The 27,963-nt window shown below is 48.3% G+C and overlaps 3 protein-coding genes across 6 annotated transcripts in view; 2 read left to right on the top strand and 1 right to left on the bottom strand.

Moving 5' to 3' along the window:
- Positions 1–12,960, top strand: part of LOC134395639 (GTPase IMAP family member 8-like) — a 30,485-nt gene extending 17,525 nt beyond the window's left edge. For all 3 annotated transcript variants that reach the window (XM_063121810.1, XM_063121818.1, XM_063121801.1), the window contains exons 5-6: positions 5,264–5,998; positions 11,967–12,960. In XM_063121810.1, the coding sequence (XP_062977880.1) occupies positions 5,264–5,998; positions 11,967–12,646 (1,415 nt within the window). In that variant the 3' untranslated portion in view covers positions 12,647–12,960. The remainder of the gene's footprint in view (positions 1–5,263; positions 5,999–11,966) is intronic.
- The window catches only part of LOC134395683 (GTPase IMAP family member 5-like), a 195,036-nt gene that overhangs the window by 149,838 nt on the left and 17,235 nt on the right, over positions 1–27,963 (top strand). The gene's annotated exons all lie outside the window — the stretch shown is intronic.
- On the bottom strand, positions 19,706–26,419 carry LOC134395723 (GTPase IMAP family member 2-like). 2 transcript variants are annotated; one of them, XM_063121888.1, is made up of 4 exons: positions 26,296–26,418; positions 24,312–24,385; positions 22,205–22,229; positions 19,706–20,651 (listed from the first exon to the last, which is right to left on the bottom strand). In XM_063121888.1, the coding sequence occupies exons 2-4, from the start codon at positions 24,342–24,344 to the stop codon at positions 19,867–19,869; spliced, it is 843 nt and encodes a 280-aa protein (XP_062977958.1). In that variant the 5' UTR covers positions 24,345–24,385; positions 26,296–26,418; the 3' UTR covers positions 19,706–19,866. The 2 variants fall into 2 exon arrangements, with proteins under 2 accessions (XP_062977958.1, XP_062977966.1); XM_063121896.1 differs by lacking the exon at positions 24,312–24,385 and having other exon boundaries at positions 26,296–26,419.

Raw genomic sequence — 27,963 nt, 5'->3', positions numbered from 1 at the left:
AAGATTTAGGGTTATCTCATGGCATGTTGGGATTTCCTTAGAACTGGCCCCATTGAGCTGTCTGCATTGCAACTTTAAGTCCCTGACATACTGGAGTGTCCGATTTTCAAAACTTCCCCTAACATCAGGGGATGATGGGATTGGCTTGCAACTTGGCATCCATGTGGACACATGGGTAAGCTGTCATGGGACCAAAGGATTAGTTTCTGACGTGCAAATTGACGTAGTTGTAGAATGAGACTTGATTTGAGGTGAGTTAAAAGGTTTAAGCCCCGCCAAAAATCAGGGGATGATGGGATTGCCTTGAGTCTGGGCGTCCATGTGGACACATGGATTAGCTTTCATGGTGGTGAGTTTGAGGTTTCTAACGTGCAAATTGACGGAGCTATCGAACTGTTAGAGCAGTGCGACAGTGGAATCAGCTACCTAGGGAGGTTGTGGGCTCTCCCACACTAGAGGCATTCAAGAGGCAGCTGGACAACCATCTGTCAGGGATGCTTTAGGGTGGATTCCTGCATTGAGCAGGGGGTTGGACTCGATGGCCTTGTAGGCCCCTTCCAACTCTGCTATTCTATGATTCTATGATTCTATGAAAGGGGTGTGAATGGGGTGCCCGATTTTCATAAATTCCCCAAAAATCAGGGAATGATGGGATTCCCTTGAAACTTGGCGTCCATGTGGACACGTGGATAAGCTATCATGGTGCCGAGTTTGAGGTTTCTAACATGCAAATTGATGTTGTTGTAGAATGGGACAATTTGGGGTGAGTTAAGCCCCGCCAAAAATCAGGGGATGATGGGATTGCCTTGAGTCTGGGCATCCATGTGGACACACAGATTAGCTTTCATGGTGGTGAGTTTGAGGTTTTTAACGTGCAAATTGATGGAGCTATCGAAAGGGGTGTGAATTAGGGTTATGGGTGGTGCGTTAGAGGTTAGAGCCCCGCCAAAAATCAGGCGATGATGGGATTGCCTTGAGTCTGGGCGTCCATGTGGACACATGGATAAGCTTTCATGGTGGCGAGTTTGAGGTTTTTAACGTGCAAATTGACGGAGCTATCGAAAGAGGTGTGAATGGGGTGCCCGATTTTCAAAAATTCCCCAAAAATCAGGGGATGATGGGATTCCCTTGGAACTTGGCATGCATGTGTATACATCCATGAGGTGTCATGGTGCCAAACTTGAGGTTTCTAACTTTCACAGAAAAAAAGTTGTTTACTTTTTTAGCTTTCAATGCAACCCTATGGGGGGGGGAAACGGAGCTCCGATCTGGAGCTCCGAGCGGAGCGGAGCGGAGCGGACATAGGCGGAGCGGGGTGGGGCGAAGCGGCCCGATCCGCAAATCGCGGATCTGGAAGTGAAGCAGAGCGGGGGGTCCGTGCACACCCCTACTACATTCTTAGTTGCAAAGTTCAGCAGTGACGGCCTCTGGCTGGTTCGTTTTTGCCCTGTGCGTTGCTTTGATTGACCTCTTCTTTCCCACATTTTGATCTGTGGATGCCTCGCCTCTCCTGAGCTCAAGGTGCCCGACTGCCCACCAAAACTACAACAGGAAAGGTGCCCTGCTCGCCCAGCACTACTTTGCTAAAAACTGAAGATCCCCTTGATGCCAAGGGCTGAAACTGCTCAAGGTGCAAGACCCCAAAGAGGAGGTTTGACAACCTGAGTTTGAAGGATATGGTTCCAGCATTGTTGTTGTTTTAAAAAATAATTTTAAAACCTTGAACTTTAAAAAATTCCTAAAAATTAACAGATGACGGATCTTCTTCAAATTTGGTATGGCTAAAGACCTACCTAAGAGCTATCATGGTGCCAAGTTTCATCTCTTCATCTTTAAAAGTGGCATAGCTGTAAGCATTTTTTGTTAATTCCCATTAAAGTAGAGCTGCCCCTTGGGTGGGGAAGATAGGGAAAAAAATCATAATCCCACCCTTCCCAGATTTGTTACCACAAATCCTGACAAATCTGGTTTTTTTTTTCTGTCATATGGTCAGGAAACCCAAGTATGTCGTGAAGACCCATGGACTTGCCAGGTGTGCTGTCTCCTTGGAGCACAGATTAGAGATGTGATGGAAGGGTTGCCAAAGCTCATAAAGCCCACGGAGACATACTCTTTTCTTCTCATCCATGTGGGAACAAATGATGTCGCCAAGAAAAGCTATGAAGAAATCATGTCAGACTTTGAAGCTCTGGGAAGGAAACTGAAGAACTTTGGGGCCAAGATAGTTTTCTCATCCATCTTCCCAGTTCTTGGAAGAAGATTAGAAAGGGAAAGAAAAATACTCCGGATGAACGACTGGCTACGAAGGTGGTGCTGACGTGAGAATTTTGGATTCTAGGATCATGGGCTGCTACTTGGAAGATGGACGGCTGGCAAGGGATGGGTTGCACCTCACAAGGGCTGGGAAGAATGTGTTTGGCCACAGCATGAAGAACTTGATCAGGAGGGCTTTAAACTGAATCTTACGGAAGCAGGAGACATAAACTTCGAGGCAACAATGGATGAAGGCCAATGCACCACAGTACTGAGAACAGCTCTAATAGTGCTCCAAAATAGTGTCCGCAACAATGTAGGAACAAAGCCAGACTATACAACACATGGTCTTCGATGTCTATATACAAATCCTCAGAGTATGGGAAACAAACAGAATGAACTTGAACTTTTATTACATGAAGGTTACAAGATGGGGGATACTTGGCTCAGCAATACTACAAACGAGAAGGATCTTGGAATTGTTGTAGATCACAAGCTGAATGTGAGCCAACAGTGCGATATGGCTGCAAGAAAGGCAAATGCTATTTTGGGCTGCATTACTAGAAGTATAGCTTCCAAATCACATGAGGTACTAGTTCCTCTCTATTCGGCCCTGGTTAGGCCTCATCTAGAGTATTGCGTCCAGTTCTGGGCTCCACAATTCAAGAAGGACGCAGACAAGCTGGAGTGTGTTCAGAGGAGGGTAACCAGGATGATCAGGGGTCTGGAAACAAAGCCCTATGAAGAGAGACTGAAAGAACTGGGCAGGTTTAGCCTGGAGAAGAGAAGATTGAGGGGAGACATGATAGAACTCTTCAAATACTTAAAAGGTTGTCACACAGAGGAGGGCCAGGATCTCTTCTCGATCCTCCCAGAGTGCAGGACACGGAATAACGGGCTCAAGTTAAAGGAAGCCAGATTCCAGCTGGACAACAGGAAAAATTTCCTGACTATTAGAGCAGTACGACAATGGAATCAATTACCTAGGGAGGTTGTGGGCTCTGCCACACTAGAGGCCTTCAAGAGGCAGCTGGACAACCCTCTGTCAGGGATGCTTTAGGGTGGATTCCTGCATTGAGCAGGGGGTCGGACTTGATGGCCTTGTAGGCCCCTTCCAACTCTGCTATTCTATGGTTCTATGATTCTATAAGGCAAATACGACCTGATTGGAATAAGTGAAACTTGGTAGGATGACTCCCATGACTGGAATATAGCAATTGAAGGATATAAAATGTTCAAAAAGAACAGAAGAAATAGAAAGGGAGGTGGAGTTGCACTAAATGATAAAAATACCTATCCCTGCACAGAAATACAGGTGGATCAGACTGAGAGCCCCATCGAGAGCATCTGGATTAAAATAAATGGGGCTAGGAATAAAAAGAATATGATAATCGGAGTCTACTACCGACCACCCAATCAAGGAGAAGACAAGGATGAAACTTTTGAGAAACAAATTGCCAGTGTTTCAAGGAAGTGTGATGTTGTAGTGATGGGGGACTTCAATTACCCCAATATCTGTTGGAAGACAAATACTGCCAAAAGCGGCCCTTTCAAGAAATTCCTGACATAAGTGGGTGATAACTTTCTCCTACAGAAAGTGGAGGAAGGAACTAGAGGATCGGCAATCCTTGACTTGATATTGACCAATAGGGATGACAGTGGATAAAGTGGCAGTTATGGGAACTCTGGGGGAAAGTGACCACGTCATACTTGAATTCTTGATTATAAAGGAAGCAAAAGCTGAGTGTAGACATACACGTACTCTGGATTTTAGGAAAGCTGATTTTAATAAACTCAGAACTATGATAAGTAAGGTCCCATGGCAAGTGACCCTAATGAGAAAAGTGCAGGGAGTATTTAAAAAAATGAAATTTTAAAGGCACAGTTACAAACAATTCCAACAAGGAGAAAAGATAGAAGACAACAGAGGAAACCAATGAGGCTCCACAAAAAGCTTAGAGATGACCTGAAAACAAAAGGAAGTGGAAGGAAGACCAGGCTACAAAAGAAGAGTGGCACAGAAGTGTTGATGAAATGGCGTCAGGAAGGCTAAAGCTGAGAATGAGCTGAGATTAGCGAGGGATGCTAAAAGCAATAAAAAAGCTTTCTTCAGATACGTGAGTAGTAAAAGACAGAGGAAAGAAATGGTGGTTCAACTGCTTAATGAGGATGGCAAATTAGTTACAGATGACAAAGAAAAGGCTGAAGTGCTCAATTTTTTACTTTGGCTCAGTCTTCTCCCAAAAGCGGGTCTATGACACCCCTGGAAAAACTGAAGCAGAAGTTGAGGGGGCAGGATTGCAGTTTGAGATTGATAAACAAATGGTCAAGGAACACCTAATTTCTTTGAATTAATTCAAATCTCCAGGGCCCGATGAACTGCATCCTAGAGTAATGAAGGAGCTAGCAGAAGAACTCTCAGAACCTTTGTCTATTGTCTTTGCAAACTTTGTAAACATTAAAAAAGTATACAAAATTTAAAAACCATCAGAACATAAAAACAACAGTATAAAACCAACACTATCCATTTTAAAACCAAGAGAGAGCAGCAGCACTCCTGCAGCTTTAACTGTTGTAATGAAGAGGAATGTCACCAGGTCAGGATCTGCACTCCTGCTTTATAATGGTTTATAATGGTATTGACAACTGTTGGGACCCAGGACACATTCCATATCCCATTTTCAAACCGCTTTCAAAGTGTTATATCCTGCTGGGTGAAGATCTGGCCCAGTTGCTGAATGCGTTCAAATTAAACCTGCTGAAATTCCCTTTTCCATACAATTGTTAAAGGTACAGGAGCCCGGTCCGCCTTTCCATAGGGTCACTCTACTCCCACCCATTCTAAACTACTAGTAACACATTTCCTGCCCCTTTATGTGTGGCCTAGCATGGTGCCTGGAGCAAGGCCCTCCCTTTCCTTCATCCTGGGGGCGGCCTTGTTGATTCGCACTCCAGGCACATTCTACGCACCGCCAGCTGCACACCCTAACACCTGACTTGTTCTCCACAGCTCCGGAGCCTGAGACCCAGAGCCTGAAGGACCCAGAGATTCGGATTGTGCTGGTTGGGAAAACGGGAGCTGGGAAAAGTGCCACCGGAAACACGATTCTCGGCATGGGGGCATTTGAGGCGGGCATCCAAACCGAGTCCTGTCACTTGGGAATCAGGGAATGGAAAGGGAGGCGGGCTGTCCTTATTGATACTCCAGCTTTTTTTGACCTTGAGAACGACACGGCCAAGAATTCCCCTGAGGCCCAGCACTGCCTCTGTCTTTCCAGACCAGGCCCTCATGTGCTGGTACTGGTGGTCCGCTCGGATCATCACACAAAGGAAGACGAGAAGGCAATAGAGTGGGTCCGGAAGATATTCGGCAGCGAAGCCATGAAGTACACCATTATTGTATTCACTAGACGAGATTTAAATAGTCGACCATTGAAAGAGTGCCTGTCAGACCCAGATTACACCGTCCTTCAGAGCATGACCAATCACTGCAATGGCCGGTGGTGCTCCTTCAACAATGAAGAGGCAGGAGGAAGCCAGGTGGAGGAGCTGCTCTCAAAGGTTGAAGAGATGGTGCAGGAGAACCAGTACGGTTTCCTCAGCACCTCTAGAACGGCCCAACTTCCCAGGGTTCCTCCAAGGAAAACTCAGGACGAGACAGAGGTGGAAGAAGAAGAACAAACGGAGATGCTTGTGGCCGCGCAGGAGGCAGCAGACCTGGGAGGAGACGGCTGCCTGGCTCAAGGTAAGAGCTCACCGCCAGCTTGGCCGGGGGTTCTGCTCCAGTTAGGTTTTCACTCATCTACACCATCGTCACGTCTTTGTTTCTACAACGCTTCCCGACCGTTGTGCAACCGTCTAAAAGCAACAAACCAGAAAACACTCAAAATGGCACAAACGCACTGAATCATTTTTTACAGACCGAGAAGGAACCCTTCACATCCACAGGGCACGATGCGTATAGGCAGGGGGGTGAGTCCCGCTCTGCTAAATGTGCCAGGTCGTTTACAGGAAGCTTCCATCTCAGTGTAGGGCAGGTGTGAAGGCCGATTTGAAACAGCCGCGCCCCAATTCCCAAATGAAAAGAGAACTATAGGCTGAAAACATTAGGGCCCCAGGTTCTCCTTTCTGTTCCTGAACCTGGGACTGATCAGCTGATCAGCGGGCGGGCAGGCTGGCAGGCAAGGGAGGTTGCTTCCTGGTCCCACCCAATTTCCTTCTGACCTTTCCCCTTTGGCTCTCTCTGTCAGGCAACGTCCTCCCTCCAGTCTCGCCCTTGCTCTCCTCCCAAGCCCTTTCCTGGCGGTTTCTCTCCATCCCCGGCTTTACTCTTTCTCTCCCACTCACCCACCTACGTCCTTGTCATGCCTCACCTCGAGGAAGATTCCCCTGAGGAGGAAGAGGCAGCAGAGAGCCAGTCCAATGTGCTGCAGCCAACGCTCGCACATCCGCGTCTGGCTCTGGCTCTGGCTGCAGCACTCTGGGCTGGCTCTCTGCCGCCTCTTCCTCATCGGAGGAATCTTCCTCGAGGTGAGGCATGACCATCTTGCTGTTCCCCCCTCCTAGCCCCATTCTTTCCTTGCTATCTACCTCCTGCAATTTCCCCTCCACCCCAGCCTATAGCCTCGCTCTTTCTCTCTGCCCGACCCCCACCTCTTTGGCCTATGCAAGCCCCACAGCACCCGTTATATGACTCACCACATCCTCTGTGGCAGCCATTTTGTGGTGGCGCCCACAGCCGTTTCTCAAATTCCCAAATGTGCCCATGGGTCCAGAATGGTTGGGGGCCCTTGGCCTACGTGCTCCCTGGCTGCCGGTCAAGCTGGCAAGTGGGAGCAATGGTGAGGAGGAGGAGGAGGAAGCAATGGTGGTGAGGTGGTTGACTCACTGAGGGAGGGGGGCCACTCACTGAGGGAGGGGGGCCACTCACTGAGGGAGGGGGGGCACTGGCAATGCCCAAGGACCCACCAAAACCCAGCACCAACACTGGGAACTGTGTGTTTGTGAGGGACCAGTTGGGAGTTCACTGTTTTGTTGTGGAGTGTCTGCCAGGAGTGTCTGTTTGTATCGCCTATTCAGCTTTAGTAGAACAAGCGCACTACTTTTACATGAGTAGTAAAAGTCAGAGGAAAGAAATGGTGGTTCAACTGCTTAATGAGGATGGCAAACTGATAACAGGTGACAAAGAAAAGGCTGAAGTGTTCAATTCCTACTTTGCCTCGGTCTTCTCCCAAAAGCGGGTCTATGACCCCCCTGGAAAAAGTGAAGCAGAAGTTGAGGGGGCAGGATTGCAGTTTGAGATTGATAAACAAATGGTCAAAGAACACCTAATTTCCTTGAATGAGTTCAAATCTCCAGGGCCCGATGAACTGCATCCTAGAGTAATGAAGGAGCTAGCAGAAGAACTCTCAGAGCCTTTGTCTATTATCTTTGCAAAATCACGGAAGACGGGTGAGGTGCCGGACGACTGGAGGAGGGCTAACGTTGTCCCTATCTTCAAAAAGGGCAAAAAGGAGGAACCTGGGAACTACAGACCAGTCAGTCTGACATCCATCCCTGGGAAAATTCTGGAGCAGATTATAAAGAAGTCAATCTGTAAACACCTTGAAATCAATTCAGTGATTATTAGAATCCAACATTGATTTGTCAGGAACAAATCCCGTCAGACTAATCTGATCTCTTCTCGATCCTCCCAGAGTGCAGGACACAGAATAATGGGCTGAAGTGACAGGAAGCCAGATTCCGGCTGGACATCAGGAAAAACTTCCTGACTGTTAGAACAGTACGACAATGGAACTAGTTACTTAGGGAGGTTGTGGGCTCTCCCACACTAGAGGCATTCAAGAGGCAGCTGGACAGCCATCTGTCAGGGACTCGTTGGCCTTGTAGGCCCTTCCAACTCTGCTATTCTATGATCTCATTTTTTTGATTGGGTAACCTCCCTTGTGGACTGTGGGAATGCTGTGCACGTAATATATCTTGTCTTCAGCAAAGCTTTTGACAAAGTGCCCCATGGACTCGATGGCCTTGTAGGCCCCTTCCAACTCTGCTATTCTATGATTCTATGATTCTATGATATTCTGATTAATAAACTAGCTAAAAATGGGCTAGATGGAACAACTATTAGGTGGATTCACAGTTGGCTACAGAATCAGACTCAAAGAGTGCTTATCAATGGTACCTTCTCAAACTGGGGGGATGTAACGAGTGGGGTACCGCAGGGCTCAGTCCTGGGCCCAGTGCTCTTCAACATTTTTATGAATGATTTGGGTGAGGAGGTGCAGGGAACACTTATCAGATTTGCAGATGACACAAAATTGGGTGGGATAGCTAATACCCTGGAAGACAGAAACAAACTTCAAAAGATCTTGATAGGCTGGAGTGCTGGGCTGAAAAAAACAGGATGAAATTTAATAGGGATAAATGCCAAGTTCTACATCTAGGAAATAGAAACCAAATGCACAGTTACAAGATGGGGGATACTTGGCTCAGCAATACTACAAACGAGAAGAATCTTGGAATTGTTGTAGATCGCAAGCTGAATATGAGCCAACAGTGTGATGTGACTGCAAGAAAGGCAGATGCTATTTTGGGCTGCTTTAATGGAACTATAGCTTCCAAATCGTGTGAGGTACTGGTTCCTCTCTATTCGGCCCTGGTTAGGCCTCATCTAGGGTATTGCGTCCAGTTCTGGGCTCCACAATTCAAGAATGACTGAAAGAACTGGGCATGTTTGGCCTGAAGAAGAGAAGGTTGAGGGGAGACATGAGAGCACTCTTCAAATACTTAAAAGGTTGTCACACAGAGGAGGGCCAGGATCTCTTCTCCATCCTCCCAGAGTGCAGGACACGGAATAACGGGCTCAAGTTAAAGGAAGCCAGACTCCAGCTGGACATCAGAAAAAACTTCCTGACTGTTAGAGCAGTACGGCAATGGAACCAGTGACCTAGGGAGGTTGTGGGCTCTCCCACACTAGAGGCAGCTGGACAACCATCTGTCAGGGATGCTTTCGGGTGGATTCCTGCACTGAGCAGGGGGTTGGACTCGATGGCCTTGTAGGCCCCTTCCAACTCTGCTATTCTATGATTCTATGATTCTATTCCTTGATTTTTAAGGATTTTTTTTAAAAAAATAATCCCCTCAAAACATTTTAATTTCCCCCCTCAAACCATTCCCCCCCCACACACACTTTTCTCTGATTCTGCATTAATTCACCCCAGCACATTTATGGGGGGAGCTTTTATTCCGCTCTGCACACCTGTTCTGCACACCCCTATTAGCTACGGGTCCCTTCAGCAGCAAATGTGGATCCAGAGCTGCAAAATGTCTGAAAAAGGTTCGGAACAGAGAGCTCTGGAAGCAAAAGCGCAGACACCTATAAAGAGGATGAGGGAGGGAGAGGCAAGAAAAGTCAGGAACACCCCACCCGCTGCCAAAATGACGGAGCTTGCTGAGCCCCCCATCCCTTAATATAGAAGCTCAAAGGTTGCCAATCGATCAGAAAATGACCAGCCACCTGGCTTTGGAAGGCTTCTCCTTATCCACCTTTATTGTCCGTATTGCCTATTTTTTCTCTGATTTTTAGGGGGTGGGGATTCTGTATGCACACATACTGAGCTATGGGGAACCCAGAATGGGAGGTGGGGGGTAACATATGCACGCACTTGCACACACAGCATTGCACGCAGCAGCAAGTTTGAGTGCCATCAGTATGCTGATGATACTCAGCTCTACTTCTCCTTGTCGTCGGAGTCAGCTGGAACTGTGAAGGTGCTGGACCAGTGCCTGGAGGAGGCTGTAATGGGCTGGATGAGGGCCAATAAACTGAAGCTGAATCCTGATAAGACGGAAGCTTTGTGGATTGGTGGTTCCCTAGTCCGGGAACTGGGTAAGCGACCTGTTCTGGATGAGGTGGCGCTCCCTCTGAAGGATCAGGTATGTAGCTTGGGAGTACTCCTAGACCCATCATTGTCACTGGAGGCCCAGGTGGACTCTGTGGCGTGGAGTACTTGGGGTCAGCATCGGCTGATCCTCCAGCTATGGCCTTTCCTGGACAGGGACAACCTAGCCACAGTAGTGCATGCACTGGTAACTTCCCAATTAGACTACTGCAATGCACTCTACGTGGGGCTGCCCTTGAAGACGACGCAGAAGTTGCAGCTAGTGCAAAATGGAGCAGCTAGACTGCTGGCGGGTACATCTTACAGAGACCACATAACACCGGTCTTAAAGGAACTGCACTGGCTGCCTATACGCTTCCGGTCGGAATTCAAGGTGTTGGTAATGACGTTTAAAGCCCTAAACGGCTTGGGACCTCGATACTTGAGGGAGCGCCTCTCCTTATATCTGCCTGCCCAAGACCTAAGATCTGTTGGAGGAGCCCTTCTCCGCATCCCACCAACGCAACATATACACTATGATGGGACTAGGGAGAGGGCTTCCTCTGTGGTGGCCCCCCGACTGTGGGTTGGTGCCAACACTGATTTCATTTCAACGCCAAGTGAAAACATGGCTTTTTAACAAAGCCTTTGATGGTTAAACTCGCTAAGATGGCACAGTGTTTTAACTGTTTTTACTGCTTTTAAGTTCTATATTGTTTTAACTTGGTTCATGGTTTACTTTGTTTTTAACTGTGCGTATTTATTGTTTCATACTGTATGCTTTTATCTGTACGCCGCTCTGAGATCTTAATGATATAGGGCGGGATATAAATGTTTTAAATAAATAAATAAATAAATAAATAAATAAATAAATAAATAAATAAATAAATAAATAAATTTGAATGCACTACAGCCATGAACCCCTCCTGGCCTTGCAGTGCCTTCCAGAGCAGTAGATAATGCTCCTTGATTCCCTGTAGATTCCAGCTAGCCTGGTCATACAGCAGGCCATTTGTAAGCATCTGGAAGACACCGCTGTGATTTCTAAGAGTCAGCATGGCTTTGAAAAAAACAGGTCATGTGAGACAACCAGGGCCGGTGCTACCATAGAGGCCACTCAGGCGGCCGCCTAGAGTGTCAAGGTAAGGGGGGGTGCTGAACGCCGCACCTGGAAGCCGCTCTCCCACTGCGGCTCTGAGAGGGCAGCTTCCGGGTGCGCCATTCCGAAACCGCTCGCCCGCCCCAGCGTCCTGGCTTCGCTTCGGCTCAGCGCCCACCCAGACGAAGTGAAGCCACACACACACACACACCCGCCCCAGCGTCCTGGCTTCGCTTCGGCTGGGCGCCCACTCAGCCAAAGTGAAGCCACGCCCCCCCGCCCCCCAACATCCTGTCTTCGCTTCAGCTGGGTGGGCGCCCAGCCGAAGCAAAGCCAGGACGCTGGGGCGGGCGGCTTCGGAATAGTGCGCCCAGAAGTTGCTCTCCCAGAGTGGCTTCCGGCCGGGCGTGCTGTTCCGAAGCCGCCAACCCCACCCCAGCATCCTAGCTTCGCTTTGGCTGGGCAGGCACGATGGCACCCAGCGCCCAGGAACACTGGGGTGGGTATGGGTGGGTGAAAGTAGCTCACTGGCCTAGGGCGCAAAATAGTCTGGCACCGGCCCTGGAGACAACCCTTGTCTCCTTCTTTGACAGGGTAACTACTCTAGTGGACAAGGGGAAGGCTGTGGGCATAATCTACCTCAATTTCAATGTTCTGACCATGACAACATGAAAGGTCATTTAGACTAATCCTCAAGCACGTAACATTGTATGTTCTTCACTTGTTGTTTATAGGGCCTGAATTGAGGATTGTACTCGTTGGCAAAACTGGATCTGGGAAAAGTGCAGCAGGAAACGTAATCCTGGGGAGTAAAATATTCAACTCTTGTCCATCGTCTTCTTCAATAACTGCAGTGTGTGGAAAGCAAGAAACTTATCGTAATGGCAGGAAAATTGTGGTTGTTGATACTCCTGGGTTTTTTGACACGAAATATTCAACAAATGAGGTTACTTGCAAGGAGGTTAAAAGATGTGTGACGTACAGCTCCCCAGGCCCTCATGCCATTATACAAGTGGTTCAGCTTGGCCGTTTCAGCGAAGAGGAGAAGGCGGTTGCTCAATTAATCCAAGATGTTTTCAGCCTCAGAGTAAAAGCGTACATGATCATCTTGTTCTCCCGAAAAGAAGATCTGCAAGGCAAGTCTCTCTGGGATTTCATTTCTAATGGAGACAAAGATCTTAAGGAACAGGTCGCTCAATGTGGGGGTCGCTGCTTCGCTTTCAACAACAAGGCCGAAGGGCAGGAAAAGGAGGCCCAGGTGTCTGAGCTCCTTCAGATGATTGATGCCCTGGTGGAACAGAACAGAAGTGCTCCGTGTTATACAGAAGAGATGCTAAACAATGACCAAGCAGAAGCAATTCAGATGTTTCAGAGGTCCAGACCTTCACAGCAGCTGATGTGTAACTTGTTCTAATGCAGATAACACAGGCCATTGAAGGCCTCCCATGCCCACCACTTCAGTCGGCTTCCTGGCTCACATTAATCTAGGGCTGTTGATGATCAACATGGAACCCAGAAATGTAATGACTCCACCCAGCTATTTGCTGGACTAGAGACATTTGCCTGTAGAAAGCACAAGATGTATTCCATTCCTTCTTTTCCCTTTAGCACCTTGCCCTTATAGCCAGTTCAAGTACATTTTAACCAATGCTATACAATGCTTTGATTTCTGCACTTCTTCTGTGTAATGAGTATTACTATTATTAAACATACTCCTTGCTTTAGAGAGAGGCAGTGTGGTATAGTGATTCAAATGTTGGACTGACCCATATCCAAAACCCAACTCAGGCCAGGTCTACACCAAGCAGGATATGACATAAGAAAATAAGAAGTGCCTGATGCTGGATCAGACCCAGGGCCCATCTCGTCCAGCACTCTGTTCACACAGTGGCCAGGCAGCCATCAGCCAGGGATCAACAAGCAGGACATGGTGCAACAGCACCCTCCCGCCCATGTTCCCCAACAACTGATGCACACAAGCTTACTGCCTCGAATACTGGAGATAGCACACAACCACCAGGGCTAGTAGCCATGGATAGCCGCCTTCTCCAGAAATTTATCCAGCCCCTTTTTAAAGCCATCCAAATTGGTGGCCATCACTACATCCTGTGGTAGTGAGTTCCGTAATTTAACTATGCGCTATGTGAAGAAGTACTCCCTTTTATTTGTCCTGGATCTCCCACCAATCAGCTTCATGGGATGTCCCCGGGGTCTAGTATTTTGAGAGAGGGAGAAAAATGTCTCCCCGTCCACATTCTCCATACCATGCATAACTGTCACTTTGAAAACAGTTTGAAAATGGTATACGGCGTGTGTCCTGGGCCCGAACAGTTGTCAACACCCTTATAAACCTTTGTAAAACAGTAGTGTAGATCCTGCCCATGTCTTACAATTTGTTGGGAAACCTGGAGTGAATCACTGTCTTTCAGCCTGACCTCCTCCACAGGACTGCTGTGAGGTAAAAGAAGGGTGTGAGGAGAACCCTGTACACAGTCCTGAGCTGCCAGGAGATGGGTGGTGGTGAGGATATAAGCGTAATAAAGACAGTGGAGTCTTTTCTTGTATAAAATGGATGGGAGCGCAGGGTTCGTCTGAGTGAGTGCCTTCCCCACCTCAAGGCTAAACTAAGCCTAGCAGGGGCTGAGATGTCTCTCTTTCCTACATTATACACCAACGTGGGGTGGGAGCAGTCTTTTGTTGTTGAAGGAGCATGTGGCCGAGGGGGACTGAATCTTTGCTCTTCTGCTGTCTTACCTTTCCTCAGTCTTTTGCTCTGGGCTCTTTTCTCCATTACTGACTTCCTCCTAGCCAGGCAGGAATGAAATGGCCCGGAATAACCCACTGGGTGGAAGTTCAGTGCCTCTTTCCAATGAGCTTTTAAAGTAAGACCACCCCACTGCCATTTATACAGGGGAATGGGGTGGACCCATGCATCTGATTTGGCCCTTAGAATCATCACAAGGACCTGAATGAGAATAAAACCTCATGAGCCACACACCATGCATGCTACGAGATAGAGTGACTTCAGCACATTTAGGGCTGAAGTCCTAAACACAATTATGAGACACTCTGCTGGTTTGCGCAAAATGACAGCCCACTGTGACAATTTGCCCACAAGGGCTGTTGTGTCGTTGCTGGGCACCCGGCGACACCATTTTACATGGCACCTGTGGGCACATGTAAAGCCAGGAGGCAGGGGTTATTTGAGCTGCTCTGAGCAGCTGTGCTGGAAAGACTGGGGGTGCTGCATTGGGCAGAAAGCACGTGACTGGATGCCTCTGAAAGTGAAACTACAAACTACACTTTGCAAACTACAGTGCAAAGTCAAATTCCAAAAAGACACACAGAAAGAGAGACAGCTGTGGATGGGGTGGGGTGGAGAGGAGAGGGGGGGGCAGAAGAAACAAGAGAAGGGCTGAGCTGCAAATCCCGTCTTGCTCTTGAGCACAGAAATCAGGATTAAGGCAGCAAGAAGAAAGAGGCAGCTGGACAACCCTCTGTCAGGGATGCTTTTGGGTGGATTCCTGCATTGAGCAGGGGGTTGGACTCGATGGCCTTGTAGGCCCCTTCCAACTCTGCTATTCTGTGATTCTATGATTCCTCATCTTCAACTTTAGGGGAAGGAATTTGTACAACATGGATCTGATGCAAAAAAAAAAATGTACAGAAGGAAATCGGTTTAATAGAAATGTTTACACTCGGTGTAGGCGTGAATCAGAACAAATACCAATAATGCTTCTGTCCTTAACCAAACTTAACAGAGAAGCAAAATAGATATAAGGAAGCTTTTAAGAATCGAAAATGTAACTGCGATAAATCAAATTTTAATGCAATGACTAATAGAACATACAAAGTTTAAAAAGGTTTTTTTAAAAAACAAACAAACAAACTAATATATCATATAAAATTACAAAGGAACAATGAGTTAACAGCCCAATATTTTATATACAAACATGGCGACGTTGCTGGTTTCGGAAAAGGCTATACTGATACAAAATAGCCAAACCCAAATGCAGTTTGACCAGACAGGTCTTCATCAGTGGGGGAAAATAGAAATCATATCTAATTATAGCCCTTAGCTCAACAATCAAGTCAAAATATTATATTTCAAAAACGGAACCTGCAAAGCAAGTGTTTACACAGGGTGTAGGCATGAATCAGAACAATTAACACAGAGTTACCTGTGGTAATATTTACTTGCAAAAGTAAGCAAATAAGGAATACTTTACCTAAGGAGCCTGGAGTCTTCTGGAGCAGATGTAACTTTTATGTTCACTTATTTAAACAGCTCTAGGGGTCATGCTAACATATACCAGATTATATGGACCTTTGACAGATAAAGGGCTCCTTTAGTATTGTAGTTCATTAATTCCTTGATATAATATCCAATTAGAAAAAGAGTTTTTAATCAGTTTGAGAGTGGTGCAATTCCCACGCTCACACTGGAGTGACCACATGGATCATTTCCAATAATCTTTTCATCATTTATATAAGAGAGGCCTTTGAAGAGCTGTGCACACCTGGATCAGACATAACTCTTTCAAGATAAATCACATATTGCATTTATGAGGCTTTCCCCAAAATCCAAGAACTCATTAGAGGTTTTTTTCTTCCTTTCTGTGCATAAATTTGCACAAATAATGGAGGTAATTTGTGCAAATTAGGCAAACTCCTGTGGTCTAAAAGGGGATCTACACACCGTACTGAAGGTGCACGCAAGCGCCTTCAGTGCGACCCGAAAGCACGTGTGTAGATCCTGCTGGAAGAGGCGGAGGAAGAGGCGGAGGAGGAGGAGGCTGGGGAATCCGGCCGCGTCCTTGCCGCCGCCACCACCCACCTCCCCTCCGGCCTCGTCCCAGCCATGGGGGTGGGGGGCGAGACCCCCTCCCGCCACGGACCAGGCTACTCCTTTCCTGCTCAGGCCAGCCCCAGCCCCAGCACGTCCTCCGGGCTGATCAGGAGGCCGGCGGGGAGGTGGGCGGCGGCAGCGGCAGCAAGGACGCGGCTGGATTCCCCAGCCTCCTCCTCCTCCGCCTCTTCCTCCGCCTCTTCCAGGGCAGGATCTACACACGCGCTTTCGGGTCGCACTGAAGGCGCTTGCATGCGCCTTCAGTACAGTGTGTAGATCCCCTCCTGGAGACCACATCATCAAAAGTTAGGCAGACTTGACCCCCCTGGGCCGATTCCTTCACCATCCCTAGTTAAAGCCCTATCACTTGGGCCAAAGATTTGTTTGAGTAATGAACAGATGTGAGACTGTATTATTCCAGGTCAAAAGTGTACATATCAAAAAGCTTGATTTACAGATGCCTGGACAACTTTTTAGGCTTAGATTTAATTAGCAAACTTTGAATAAGAAGTTATTTTCTCAAAGGTGTGATTCAGAATTGGTCGTATCTAATATACTGCAACAACCCAAGCCCCTTCAAGCTAGATCCCATCAATTCTGAATCACATCTTTGAGGAAATAACTTCTTATTCAAAATTTGCTAATTAAATCTAAGCCTAAAAAGTTGTCCAGGCATCTGTAAATCAAGCTTTTTGATATGTACACTTTTAAATAACCCCTGGCCTCTGGTAGGGCTACTTGAGGGTTGTTTAACCTTCAAACAATCCTTGCCACCTGGTTTCAGATGACACGACAAACCATGGCAACCCTTCTGCAGGGGGTTGAATATTCAAAATGGCCACTCGCCCTGACAGCACGTCTTAGGTAAGCCATGGTGTGCTGTGGGGATTGTGTGGACTGGCCCACTACGTCCCATCACACCTGAGGGACTAACTTCCCAGTAAATAGGATTGTGCACAAATATATCCTTACAGATCCCACTTCTGTGAGCAGTGAGGAGTGTTTCAATGGGTGCAGGGGCTTACTTGGGCTTTCTCTTCTGAAGGAGGTCACTGCCGGCTCCGTTAATTTCCTAAGTTAGTTACAAAAATGTTCAGGTAACTGCAAACTTACAGTTGGGAGCTAAATCCCCTCTCGCAGCCTTGTTCAAACACGTTGCGAGGTGGTTAAAGAGAACCCCAGACAAATATTTAATCCCAAGCTTAAAAGGGGGACAATAAAAGCAATACATAACTCTGTATTGACCAGAGTGACAGTGAAGAGTGACTCTTGAACTGAGGATGTGCCTCCAGGGGGGAAGGGGGGCTGCTGGTGGTGGGAGATTCGATCATTAGACACATAGACAGCGGAGTTTTTTGATGGATGTGTAGCCTGTATGGTAAGTTGCCTGCATGATGCAAAGGTTGTGGATATCACACACCATCTAGATAGCCTAGAGGATAGCACTGGAGTGGGATCAGTTGTCACAGTCCATATTAGTACCAAAGCTGTGAGGAAATGTAGTCATGAGGTCCTAGAAACCAATTTTAGGCTGCTAGAGAGGAGGCTGAAATCCAGGACCACCAAGGTGGCTTTTTCTGAAATGCTATGTGTTCCATGTGCGGGGCCGGTTAGACAGGGGAAACTGAGGGTTCTCATCAATACGTGGAGCTGTCCAGAAATGGCCCTTTATGGCCACCATAGTTTGCAACATTAAATCAAGGAATGGAAAGAACCCCCATCTTCCTTAAAACTGGCAGCTGCCATGGAGGATAGACAGCTGCTGGGCTCAAGCAGACCAGCCCGGTAAGTCCTGTGGGCAGGCAGCGACAGTGGCAGGCATGGCATCGTCCAGGATCAAGCTGAAGCGATCCGGAGTGCTTTGAGCCCTTTACGACCCACTCTGGGCTGCTTCCCAATCTGTCCACTCCTTTAATTTTGCATAAATGGGGTCTTTACAGACGTTATTTGTGCAACATGGGAGATACGTAATTTCTAGAGCCTCATAACAGAGGCTCCGGATGAAGGCGGACGGCTCACAACTTTGTCAGATGCTCAGCGAACCTCGAAGAAACTCACGTGGCACCGTGGGCGGGTGGGTGGCTTGGCGACCGTCCGCTGAGCCAGATGTGGGTGAATCAGAAACGCTGAGGCGGACGCCTTAACAGACATGCCCCATGATCAGTAATGCTGTTGTCCAATGTCACAGATTGTGCTTGCTTACAACTTACCCTCCATGTACCCACACTTTGCCTTGGTCTTTCAGGCCCAAATCCAGATAGGGAGGATGGAGTGCCTGGGACCAGCTAAGATGCCCCCCCCCCTCCGGCACTGTCCTGGTCCTTATTGCCTTAAAGCATCTGAGCCTAACTGTATTGCAAGAGGAATCCGTCGGTGGGCTGATCCTTGCCAGTTGATTGGCAGGACAGGTTGAACAGCAAGAGAGCGCCTTCTCCTAGCCACAAGGGCCCATTTTCCTGGTTTTGCAGCAGCATTTGTCTCGTAGCCACATGGCCCTGCCTCCGTTCCCCACCACCACCACTTGGCTTCTTATAGGCGTGTGAGGTGGTATCACATTGAATGCCTCTGCGGCAAAATTCCCTGCTCTGTGCCACAAGTGTTGACCTTAGCTCAGCCACTTCCTTGTGCCTTTTTCGTGTGAGCTGGAAAGTTATTTCAGGTAGCATGAATTCTCGGAAATGGGGCACAGCAAATTCCTTTCCCTTCAGTTGTTTATCAGTATAAGCCACATTGTCTAGCTCCTTTCTCTCTTCAGTTCAGATTAAATACAACAAATCAGAAAATAACAGATTCATAACACGAAAATACAAATCAATCTCCTGTTCTCTGGTTTGTCTTTAGTCTGAATTCATGGCTTCTTTTTTTCTTGCCATTAATCATAGAATCGCAGCGTTGGCAGGGACCTACAAGGCCATCGAGTCCAACCCCCTGCTCAACGCAGGGATACACCCTAAAGCAAGCCAGAGGGCTGTCCAGCTGCCTCTCGAAGGCCTCTATTGTGGGAGAGCCCACAACCTCCCTAGGTAACTGGTTCCATTGTGGTACTGCTCTAACAGTCAGGAAGTTTTTCCTGATGTCCAGCCGGAATCTGGCTTCCTTTAACTTGAGCCTGTTATTCCGTGTCCTGCACTCTGGGAGGATCGAAAAGAGATCCTGGCCCTCCTCTGTGTGACAACCTTTTAAGTCTTTGAAGAGTGCTCTCATGTCTCCCCTCAACCTTCTCTTCTCCAGGCTAAACCTGCCCAGTTCTTTCAGTCTCTCTTCATAGGGCTTTGTTTCCAAACCCCTGATCATCCTGGTTGCCCCCCTCTGAACACGCTCCAACTTGTCTGCGTCCTTCTTGCCATGCTTTGCTTCTAGATCAGAGACAGGCTTAAAAAAGCAAAACCAAAGCTGGCAGAGACAGAGGCAGCGCTGCAATGGAGTGGGAGTCGGTGGTTGCTGGGAGAAGCTGCATTCAAAGCACCTTAATTTCTGAGCTCTCACTGTACCAGAATTGCTGCATTGTGACCACATGGCAATGAACTCTGGTCCATAAAATCTTATGTTGTAATACATTTGCAGGTTAAAGTGCCTCTAGACGCTTTGCTTTTTTAAAAATAATAATAATAATAATTAAACCAGTCATTGTTAAACACTTTATTCATTTCAAGCAATAACACTTAACAAAATGCAAAATCAATTTTGATTTCTATTTGTGCTTTATCTTCTGCCCAGAACAGGGCAGGAGACAGCTAGAATCGTCATAAAGTCAGACTGCAATAGATAGACGCCAATAGAGATGTTCATCCTTTATAGTGAACCACAATTAGCACAATCACAACAATGGAAATGACACCGAGAATGATCGCCCCAAATAACAATTTCGTCTTCAAAGACCAAGCCCCCTCTGCCTCTCTCCTGGCGTTTCTGTTCTTTGCCACATAACATTTAATTTGTGCATCCCTTAAGTCAGGCTTCGAGAACAGCTCATTAAGGTAATGCCCCCCTCCATTCTGCTGAACCATTGACTGGACCATCTCCATCAGCTCAGAGACCTGCCCGTCCCGTTCTGCTCCGCCTGCCCTGTTATTGAAAGCGCACATGCGGCCCCCGCATTCCTGAATCAAGCCCAGGAGAGCCTTGTTATCTGACTGGGTCACATACTCCTGCAAGGACAAGCCCTCTCCTAAATCTTCTTTGCGGGTGAACAAGACGATCATGTGCTTGGGGGCCTCCGTTCCAAACACATCCTGGACGTCCTTCACCGCCGCCTCGTCTTCCGCAGTGAAGCGGCCCACCTGGGTCACGAACACCAGCGCATGAGGGCCGGGCCTGGAGAGGTCAATGCAGTGCCTGATCTCACGGCACAATATCTCATTGGAGGCTCCAAAAGCAAAAATGTCTGGCGTGTCAATCACGGAAACCTCCCGGCCGTTCCAGCTGCCCTGACCTTTCTGGCACCTAAGGGTTGTTGTCTTTGCCTCCAGTACGGACTCAAACTCCTTCCGGCCGAGGATGGTGTTCCCTGTGGCACTCTTCCCGCCTCCCGTCTTACCGACGAGGATGATCCTGAGTTCGGATTCTCCCCCTGTTAGTTTCGAAGAACGTGTTAGAGAAAGGCTGAGCGGCAGTGCCAGGATTCTACAACGGAAGCCAACGAAACGACCATTTCTGACACCTACAGTCCCAGAAGCCCCTTCTGTTGTCCTTCCACCGTAGCATAGAATTGAGGTGTGTTTGGCATGCCTGTTGCACTGGGGCTTACACCTGAGTAGACATGCACAGAATTCAGCAGGGCTTTATCTGCTTGATGGGGAAACGTCCCAAATGGTCAGGATTCCACCTGGCTTCATAAAAACGAATTATCTGAATCCTGAGAGCCTGTTTCTCCTTTTTTTCTGACCTGGTTTAGATGCTTCTCCACCTTTTGTTTCCTCCTTCTCGCTTTGGCCCGACCTACTCTGTCCCTGGCCCCACCACACTGGGAGGTCCTTCCCAAATTGAAATTCAGCCCCTGGTCAAAAAAGTGTCCGTCCGTCCCGGTGTAGTAGTGTGGGATGTGTGGGACCTAACCCTGTACTCAGATGATTGCCCCACAAGAGCCCCTGATGCTCTCTCCTCCTGCTGGAGCCCCCCAGCCACGCCAAGGGCCCCTCATGGTCTGCCCAGTTCCTCCGCTCACCAGGCCCTAATGCCCAGCCCAGCCTTCCCCAGCGTGGGGCCCTCTAGATGTTTTGGTCTGCCACCCCCATCCTCCCTGACCAGCTGAGGCTGATGGGAGCTGTAGTCCAAAACAATCGGGGGGCACCACCCATCACCAGTTAACCACTGGGCCCCTTCCCCCCTCATCTGCTGCCTCTGAACAGGCAGGTTCCATTTAGCTGCCGTTAGAGCTGGTTACACCGAGAAACTGAGCGAAACCGGGACTGAGAGATTGGTCTGTGCTGAGTCTGATCCAGCAGGACCCTTCTTATGCTCTGAATTCTCCCCAGCAAGGTTTGGACCCTGAAGTCTCAACCCTCACCAATGCAGCCCATCTTTCTCAAAACAGACAAACAGACAGACAGACAGACAGCTATGCATATGTTGGCATTTAGGTAAAGGTAAGAGAAAAATGCTGCTTTCAGCAATCGATTGGCTGAGCGTTTCTCTTTCTCTCACTCACTGGACACACACCGGATTTTACATCACTAGCAGATGAGGTCTGGTTAAAAGTGGACGGAAAATCCCAGCCCCCCCCCCCAAAATCTCATCCCAACACAACAGGGGGCGGCAATGTTCCCCCCTCAACCGTCGCAGCCACAAGCTCCCTCCTTCCCACTGCTGCTGATCTCTGCCCTTGCAGTGCAGATCAGGAGGCAAAGTGGGTGCAGCAGAAGCAGCAGGAGGGGGGCAGGAGAAGGGGGTCATGAGCAGTGGAGGCGGGGAGAGAAGGAAATCACGAGCAGGAGGGAGGAGGAAATTGTGAGAAGTGGGAAGAAGGAAATTGCAACGGGGGGGGGGAGAGAAGAAAATTGTGAAACGGGGGAAGAGGAGGAAATCACGCATGGGGGATGGTGCGCCCCACCCTGTTTTTGAGATACAAGCCAAGCAGCAGGGCAGAGTTGCCCCCGGAACGTGACGTTTGGTCTTATTCCTTACCGGGACTGATCCTGTCCATTGGTTCCTGAAAGGTTTGCAAGAGAACAATGTGTTAGATACAATTAACCGTCAATATATCAAGTCCATACAGAGAAAGCTGTAATTTGGAAATTTGGCAGCTAGACTTTGGGATGCCTAATTTTGAGGAAAAATTTCAGAATGTTGCGCAGAGAAAAGACAAAGGACTTTTCTACATGAGGCATTTATTGTGTGCTCATCCTTATGTTTTTTTATGAGCTCTTTAGACAATGATGTGACCCCCCCCCCACCAGTTTTGCTTCTGTGTCTAATGGGCAACATTTTTTAAAGCAGGGAAAATCAAGCATTTATCTAAGAAAACAGAAGAAGCCACTTTTTCACTTCTATATTTGAGCTATTCTACTAAACCACAGTGCCACCTAGAGGTTATGTAACAGAAAAGAAAAAGCTCTTCACGTAGTGCTCAGGTCTCAGTTCTGCAACAAGACATGAGAGCACTCTTCAAATACTTAAAAGGTTGTCACACAGAGGAGGGCCAGGACCTCTTCTCGATCCTCCCAGAGTGCAGGACACGGAATAACGGGCTCAAGTTAAAGGAAGCCAGATTCCAGCTGGACATCAGGAAAAACTTCCTGACTGTTAGAGCAGTACGACAATGGAACCAGTGACCTAGGGAGGTTGTGGACTCTCCCACACTAGAGGCCTTCAAGAGGCAGCTGGACAACCATCTGCCAGGGATGCTTTAGGGTGGATCCCTGCATTGAGCAGGGGGTTGGACTCGATGGCCTTGTAGGACCCTTCCAACTCTGCTATTCTATGATTCTATGAAAACTAAAAGTACATAAAGCACATTAACAGCCGATGAACAGCCTCATATGGAAAAGCTTAAAAACGGAACAGCACTTAGAAATAGGGCTATGCTTTGCCTCTGTCCCAAATTCCAAATTCAAGTCAAAGCGGGCTAATTTGGCCTGTCTTGGCCTGAATCTAGTTCGGGACTGAACTGCTTCAGACAAATTTGTCCCAATGGCCAGCTGCTGCCCACCGCCCGCTCGCCCATGGGAATTACCTGAGGCCCCTGTGCACCCCAGCTGGCTGCCCGGCTCCTCTCTGGCCTGCAGGTGATCTACTGTTGTAAATTACAGCCATTTCTAGCTGCCGTAATTTACAACACTAAATCTACGACAGCCCAGAGAGGAGGCCAGGTGGTCACCAGCGCATACAGGGGCCTCAGATAAGTCCCACTCACCTCCTCACCTCCACTGCCCCCGCCTTCTCTCAAGGTAGCACCACCCACTTCCTCTCTTAATGGAGAAGAATCCACCCCCCTTGGGAGGGACCTTGTCTCCCTCTGCCTAAGAGCAGGACCATCCTATCTGCACCCAGAATGAGCCTATCAATTCTGCAATGAAGGAACTATATGAAGTCATCTCTTCTGAAGACAGAAATAAGGAACTTCATTCTTTTTTGTAATTATTTAGTTGCTATAATTAGGAAGGTGAGCACCAGATCTGTAACTATGAATAAAGAAACCTTTGTAGTTTGGGGGTGTTCTCAATCCCCCCCCCCAGTTTAGCTGGAATAAGTTATAAATGCAACCATGTTAGCTTGTGGGTGGGGGTGGTGGCTTTCTCCCTCCCACTCACCAAACCAGGGTCTGAAGTGGCCTGTGGAGGAGCCAACATTCAGTGGTGAACTATCAGTAAAGGCTTGGAGGATGATTCATTTTGTAACATTTATGTAGGCCTGATAGGCCTTGAGCTGGATCCACTGGTGAGGGGGAGCAGGACTGGGAGGTGGGGATCCCCATAAGGGATCATGGGGATGTGGCACCAAGACCCCGACCAGCATGGGGGCTGTGAGCTGGCCACATCTGGGTTCCACCTAAGCGGTCCACCCGGCGTGGTGCCCCTGGCCCTGCCACCCACCCCCAGCGCTCCTGGAGGGGGGATGGGACAGCACGCAGGCTGGCCAATGACAGGATCCATGAAGTTGTCAAGCCTATTCAAGTGGAAGTCTATCCATCTGTGGCCAGTTGACCCTCCCAGCTCTGTCCGTGGGTCTCATTTGTCCTCTCCCCTTTGCCCTCTGCACCCAGCCAGGTGCTGCTGCCCACGCAAATACCTACCCACAAAGTTTTCGAGTTTGACTGATACGTCATTTCTTGCTGCCGCCAAACAATCACCCTCTAGGGATCTGTCACTGCAAATGATAGGTGTAATTTACTGGTTTAAATTATAGCTGACAGAGATCTTAAAAGCATGGGGCGGTGACAAGAATTGACAAAATATAAAGCGTGTGTTTGTTTGTTTCTCCCTGAACCAAAAGCCGTGCTCATGTGACATATCTGGGGCCGTGGAGTGTTGGGGAGTGACACTGTGCCCCCCTCCTCCTTCTATGCAGAGATCCAAGGCCTTGCAAAGACCCCTAAGCCCATGAGCGCCGCCCACTTGCACTCATGCAGGCTCTGTCTTGCATGCAGCCTTTGTCAGAGGGCCCAGAGGACACCTTCAGAGCACGGACAGCGTCTGCCTCTCTTGGATCAATGTGTCTCCCTTGAGGCAGGGCCGCTGGGCCCGATCCCACGCGCCTGCCTCACTCCATCCACATCTTGATATCCCAGCTATGTTGCCATTATTTGAGGGAAGAGGGCCACAGCCCCCTCCTCAGGGGCCTTTCAACATTTCTATTGGACTGTTCTGAAATTCTTTTGCCCACGGGGGTTGGAGGTTTGGGAGGTTGGTGGTCCCAGCTGTTTTTATCTGGTTGAGCTTTTACATTGTACTTTATATTATGGTTTTCTACTGTTGTTTTATACTTTGAATGTTTTTAATTTTTGTGAACCGCCCAGAGAGCTCCGGCTATTGGGCAGTATAGAAATGTAATAAATAAATAAATAAATAAATAAATAAATAAATAAAAAGCATTCAAGTGTTCTATGGAAAAGCTATTGCTCAAATCCAATATGGGATTAAAATGGGGGGGGGGGGAGTTAAGGCCTAATAATATGAAATAGCTGGGAGCTTGTTAAAAAAAACACATTCCTGGGATATATGTTGCAGGAATGCATGAGAAATTCATTTCAGTTTGTTTTTGATCAAGATCTACCCAGTTCACACCTTCTGGACCAAACACAGACTTGGGGCTCATCTATACATCCTGGGTAGCCCATTCTGAATGCGCAGTCATTGGTGCTGCGTTATTTATATGAAGCAGCCGCCAACGTGCAGCCGGATCGGGCTTTCCCCCCTGAAACTGCGCATTTCTGCAGTGTCGATTTACCAAGACTTTTTAAGTTCCTGCAAGGTGCAGAATCTCAGGCCCTGGGACCAGACCCGTCCCACCTGGAGACTCAGCCCGGCATTCCAGGGCTCCCCAGATGGCTCCGGCTCCTTCCCCGTCTCCCCTTGACCACACAACATTGGGTGGTTTCCTGAACTTTGTGCAGTCCTCCCCACCCCACCCCCCCGCACATTCTGAAAGATTGAAATCCCCCCCTCCCCAGGCTGAGCTGCAGGAAGTAGGAGCTTCACGTTCAACTCTGCTGGGGCATTTGGGGTCCTGTCACTGTTGCGTTTGGTCCCCCCACCCCCACCCCACTGGAATATGGGCCTTAAGCGCATCTCCGAAAGAGAAGGCAGACCTTGGGCGGAAAGAGCTCCGGCTTCCCGCTCGAACAGCTGGCGAGGGCTGGGTGGGTGCTGCAGCATTACAGACTGGCTGCATCAATTGTTTAGCTTCTAGCTGAATATTTGCCTAACATAACTTCCGCACCATTTCTTGCTCTGGGGGTCTTATGGTTTCCAGCGCCAGAGGCAGCGTTCGAGGAAGATGGCAAAGACGCCGCTCTGCAGGGGGGAGCGCGCGCCGAGCCTGCGGTGGGGAGGGGTGGGGACCCCCTTTTTGGTCCTAGAAGCGGCAGCAGCTCCTGCGCTGTCCCCCACCTCCCTCCCTCCCGTCCCTCCCGTCCTGCTGGCCTTCGGCTCCCGGGGCGCCTCCTGGCTTCCAGAAGCAGCCCTGTAACACCTCAAGCGAGGGGGGGGGGGGTTTCCTGCCTCGCCCTGCCTCCCGGTCCCAAGAAGAGCCTTTCAGGAGAAGCACGCGCTGCCCACCTGGGCGGCGGATCCCTCCGCTTCGGAAGCGCTGGAGCATCGCCCGCTGCCTCCGCCGGGACCGCGCTGCTGCTCCGATGGAAAGACCGGGACGGGGCCGCGCTGGGCAGAAAGCGCCTGACCGGCTGCCTCCGAAAGTGAAACGAGGAGAAGGTTCAGCGAAAAGTGAACTTCCAAGAAGACAGAGAGAGACGGGGGGGGGGGGGCGAGAGGGGGGCTGAGCTGCGAACCCCGCCTTGCGCTTGCGCTCAGGATTCAGGCAGCAAGGAGGAAGTTTCGCCTTCCCCGTCTTCAACTTTAGGGGAAGGAATTTGTACAACACGGATCCGATGCAAAAAAAATGTACAGAAGGAAATCTGTTTAATAGAAATATCTACACTCGGTGTAGGCGTGAATCGGAACAAATACCAATACTGCTTCTGTCCTTAACCAAACTTAACAGAGAAGCAAAATAGATATAAGGAAGCTTTTAAGAATCGAAAATGTAACTGCGATAAATCAAATTTTTAATGCAACGGCTCATATAACAAGCAAAGTTTTAAAAGTTGTTTTTTAAAATAACTAATATATCACATGAAATTATAAAAGTGCAACGAATTAACAGTCCAACGTTTTATATACAAACATGGCGACGTTACTGGTTTCCAAAAAGGCTATACTGATACAAAATAGCCAAAACCCAAACTCGGTTTGACCTGACAGGTCTTCATCAGTGGGGGAAAAATAGCCCCTAGCTCAACAATCAAGTCAAAAGATTAAATTTCTAAAATGGAATCTTCAAAGCAAAAATACACAGAGTTACCTGTGGTAATGTTCAGTTGCTAAAATAATCAAGTAAGGAATACTTTACCTAAATTACTCTTTTAGTATTACAGTTCACAAATTCCTTGATATACTGTATTTCTTCGATTCTAAGACGCACTTCCCCCCCCCCCCCATATAAACATCTCTAAAAACAGGGTGCGTCTTACAATCGCAGGTGCGTTTATTATTTCTTAGAATCAAAGCTTTTTTTCTGTTGGTGGTACTGAAATTAGTGTGCGTCTTACAATCGATGGTGTCTTAGAATCGAAGAAATACAGGTAATAACACCAATTAGAAAAAGAGTTTTTAAACAGCTTGAGAGTGGTGCAATTCCCACGCTCACACTGCAGTGGCCACGTGGATAATCTCCAATAACCTTTTCAATGTTTATACAAGAGGGCACCAAAAGCAGAGAGGCCTTTGAAGAGCTGCACACAGCGGAATCCGACACAGCTCTTTCAAGATACAAACACACATATGGCATCCTGAAATCCCATCATCCAGACCCAAGCTGTGATGTAGACTTAGGCCACAGCTAGACCTAAGGTTTATCCTGGGATCATCCATCCCTGCCTGAGCGCTGGATGCCCTGTGTGTCACCTAGAACAGGTTTGACCCCAGGACAATCCAGGGATAAACCTTAGGTCTAACTATGGCCTTAGTAAAACGCTGAGCCAGTTAAAAAGAATCACATTTCTCCATTTCTCACACTGATCGATGCATATTTTAAGTGACACCAATCTCAAAAAGACAACTGGAAGGAAATGGTACAGAGCTGAAGCGCGGTGTGGTTTACCATATGCCTAAGGTTGTCCTTTTTTGTTCATCCAATCAGGTCAGTTAAAGGGTGGCGGTGGGCTTCCC

Source organism: Elgaria multicarinata, chromosome 1 (assembly GCF_023053635.1).
Source record: "Elgaria multicarinata webbii isolate HBS135686 ecotype San Diego chromosome 1, rElgMul1.1.pri, whole genome shotgun sequence".
NCBI classification, from domain to species: Eukaryota; Metazoa; Chordata; class Lepidosauria; order Squamata; family Anguidae; genus Elgaria; species Elgaria multicarinata.
This window is presented reverse-complemented; position numbering and strand designations above follow the sequence as displayed.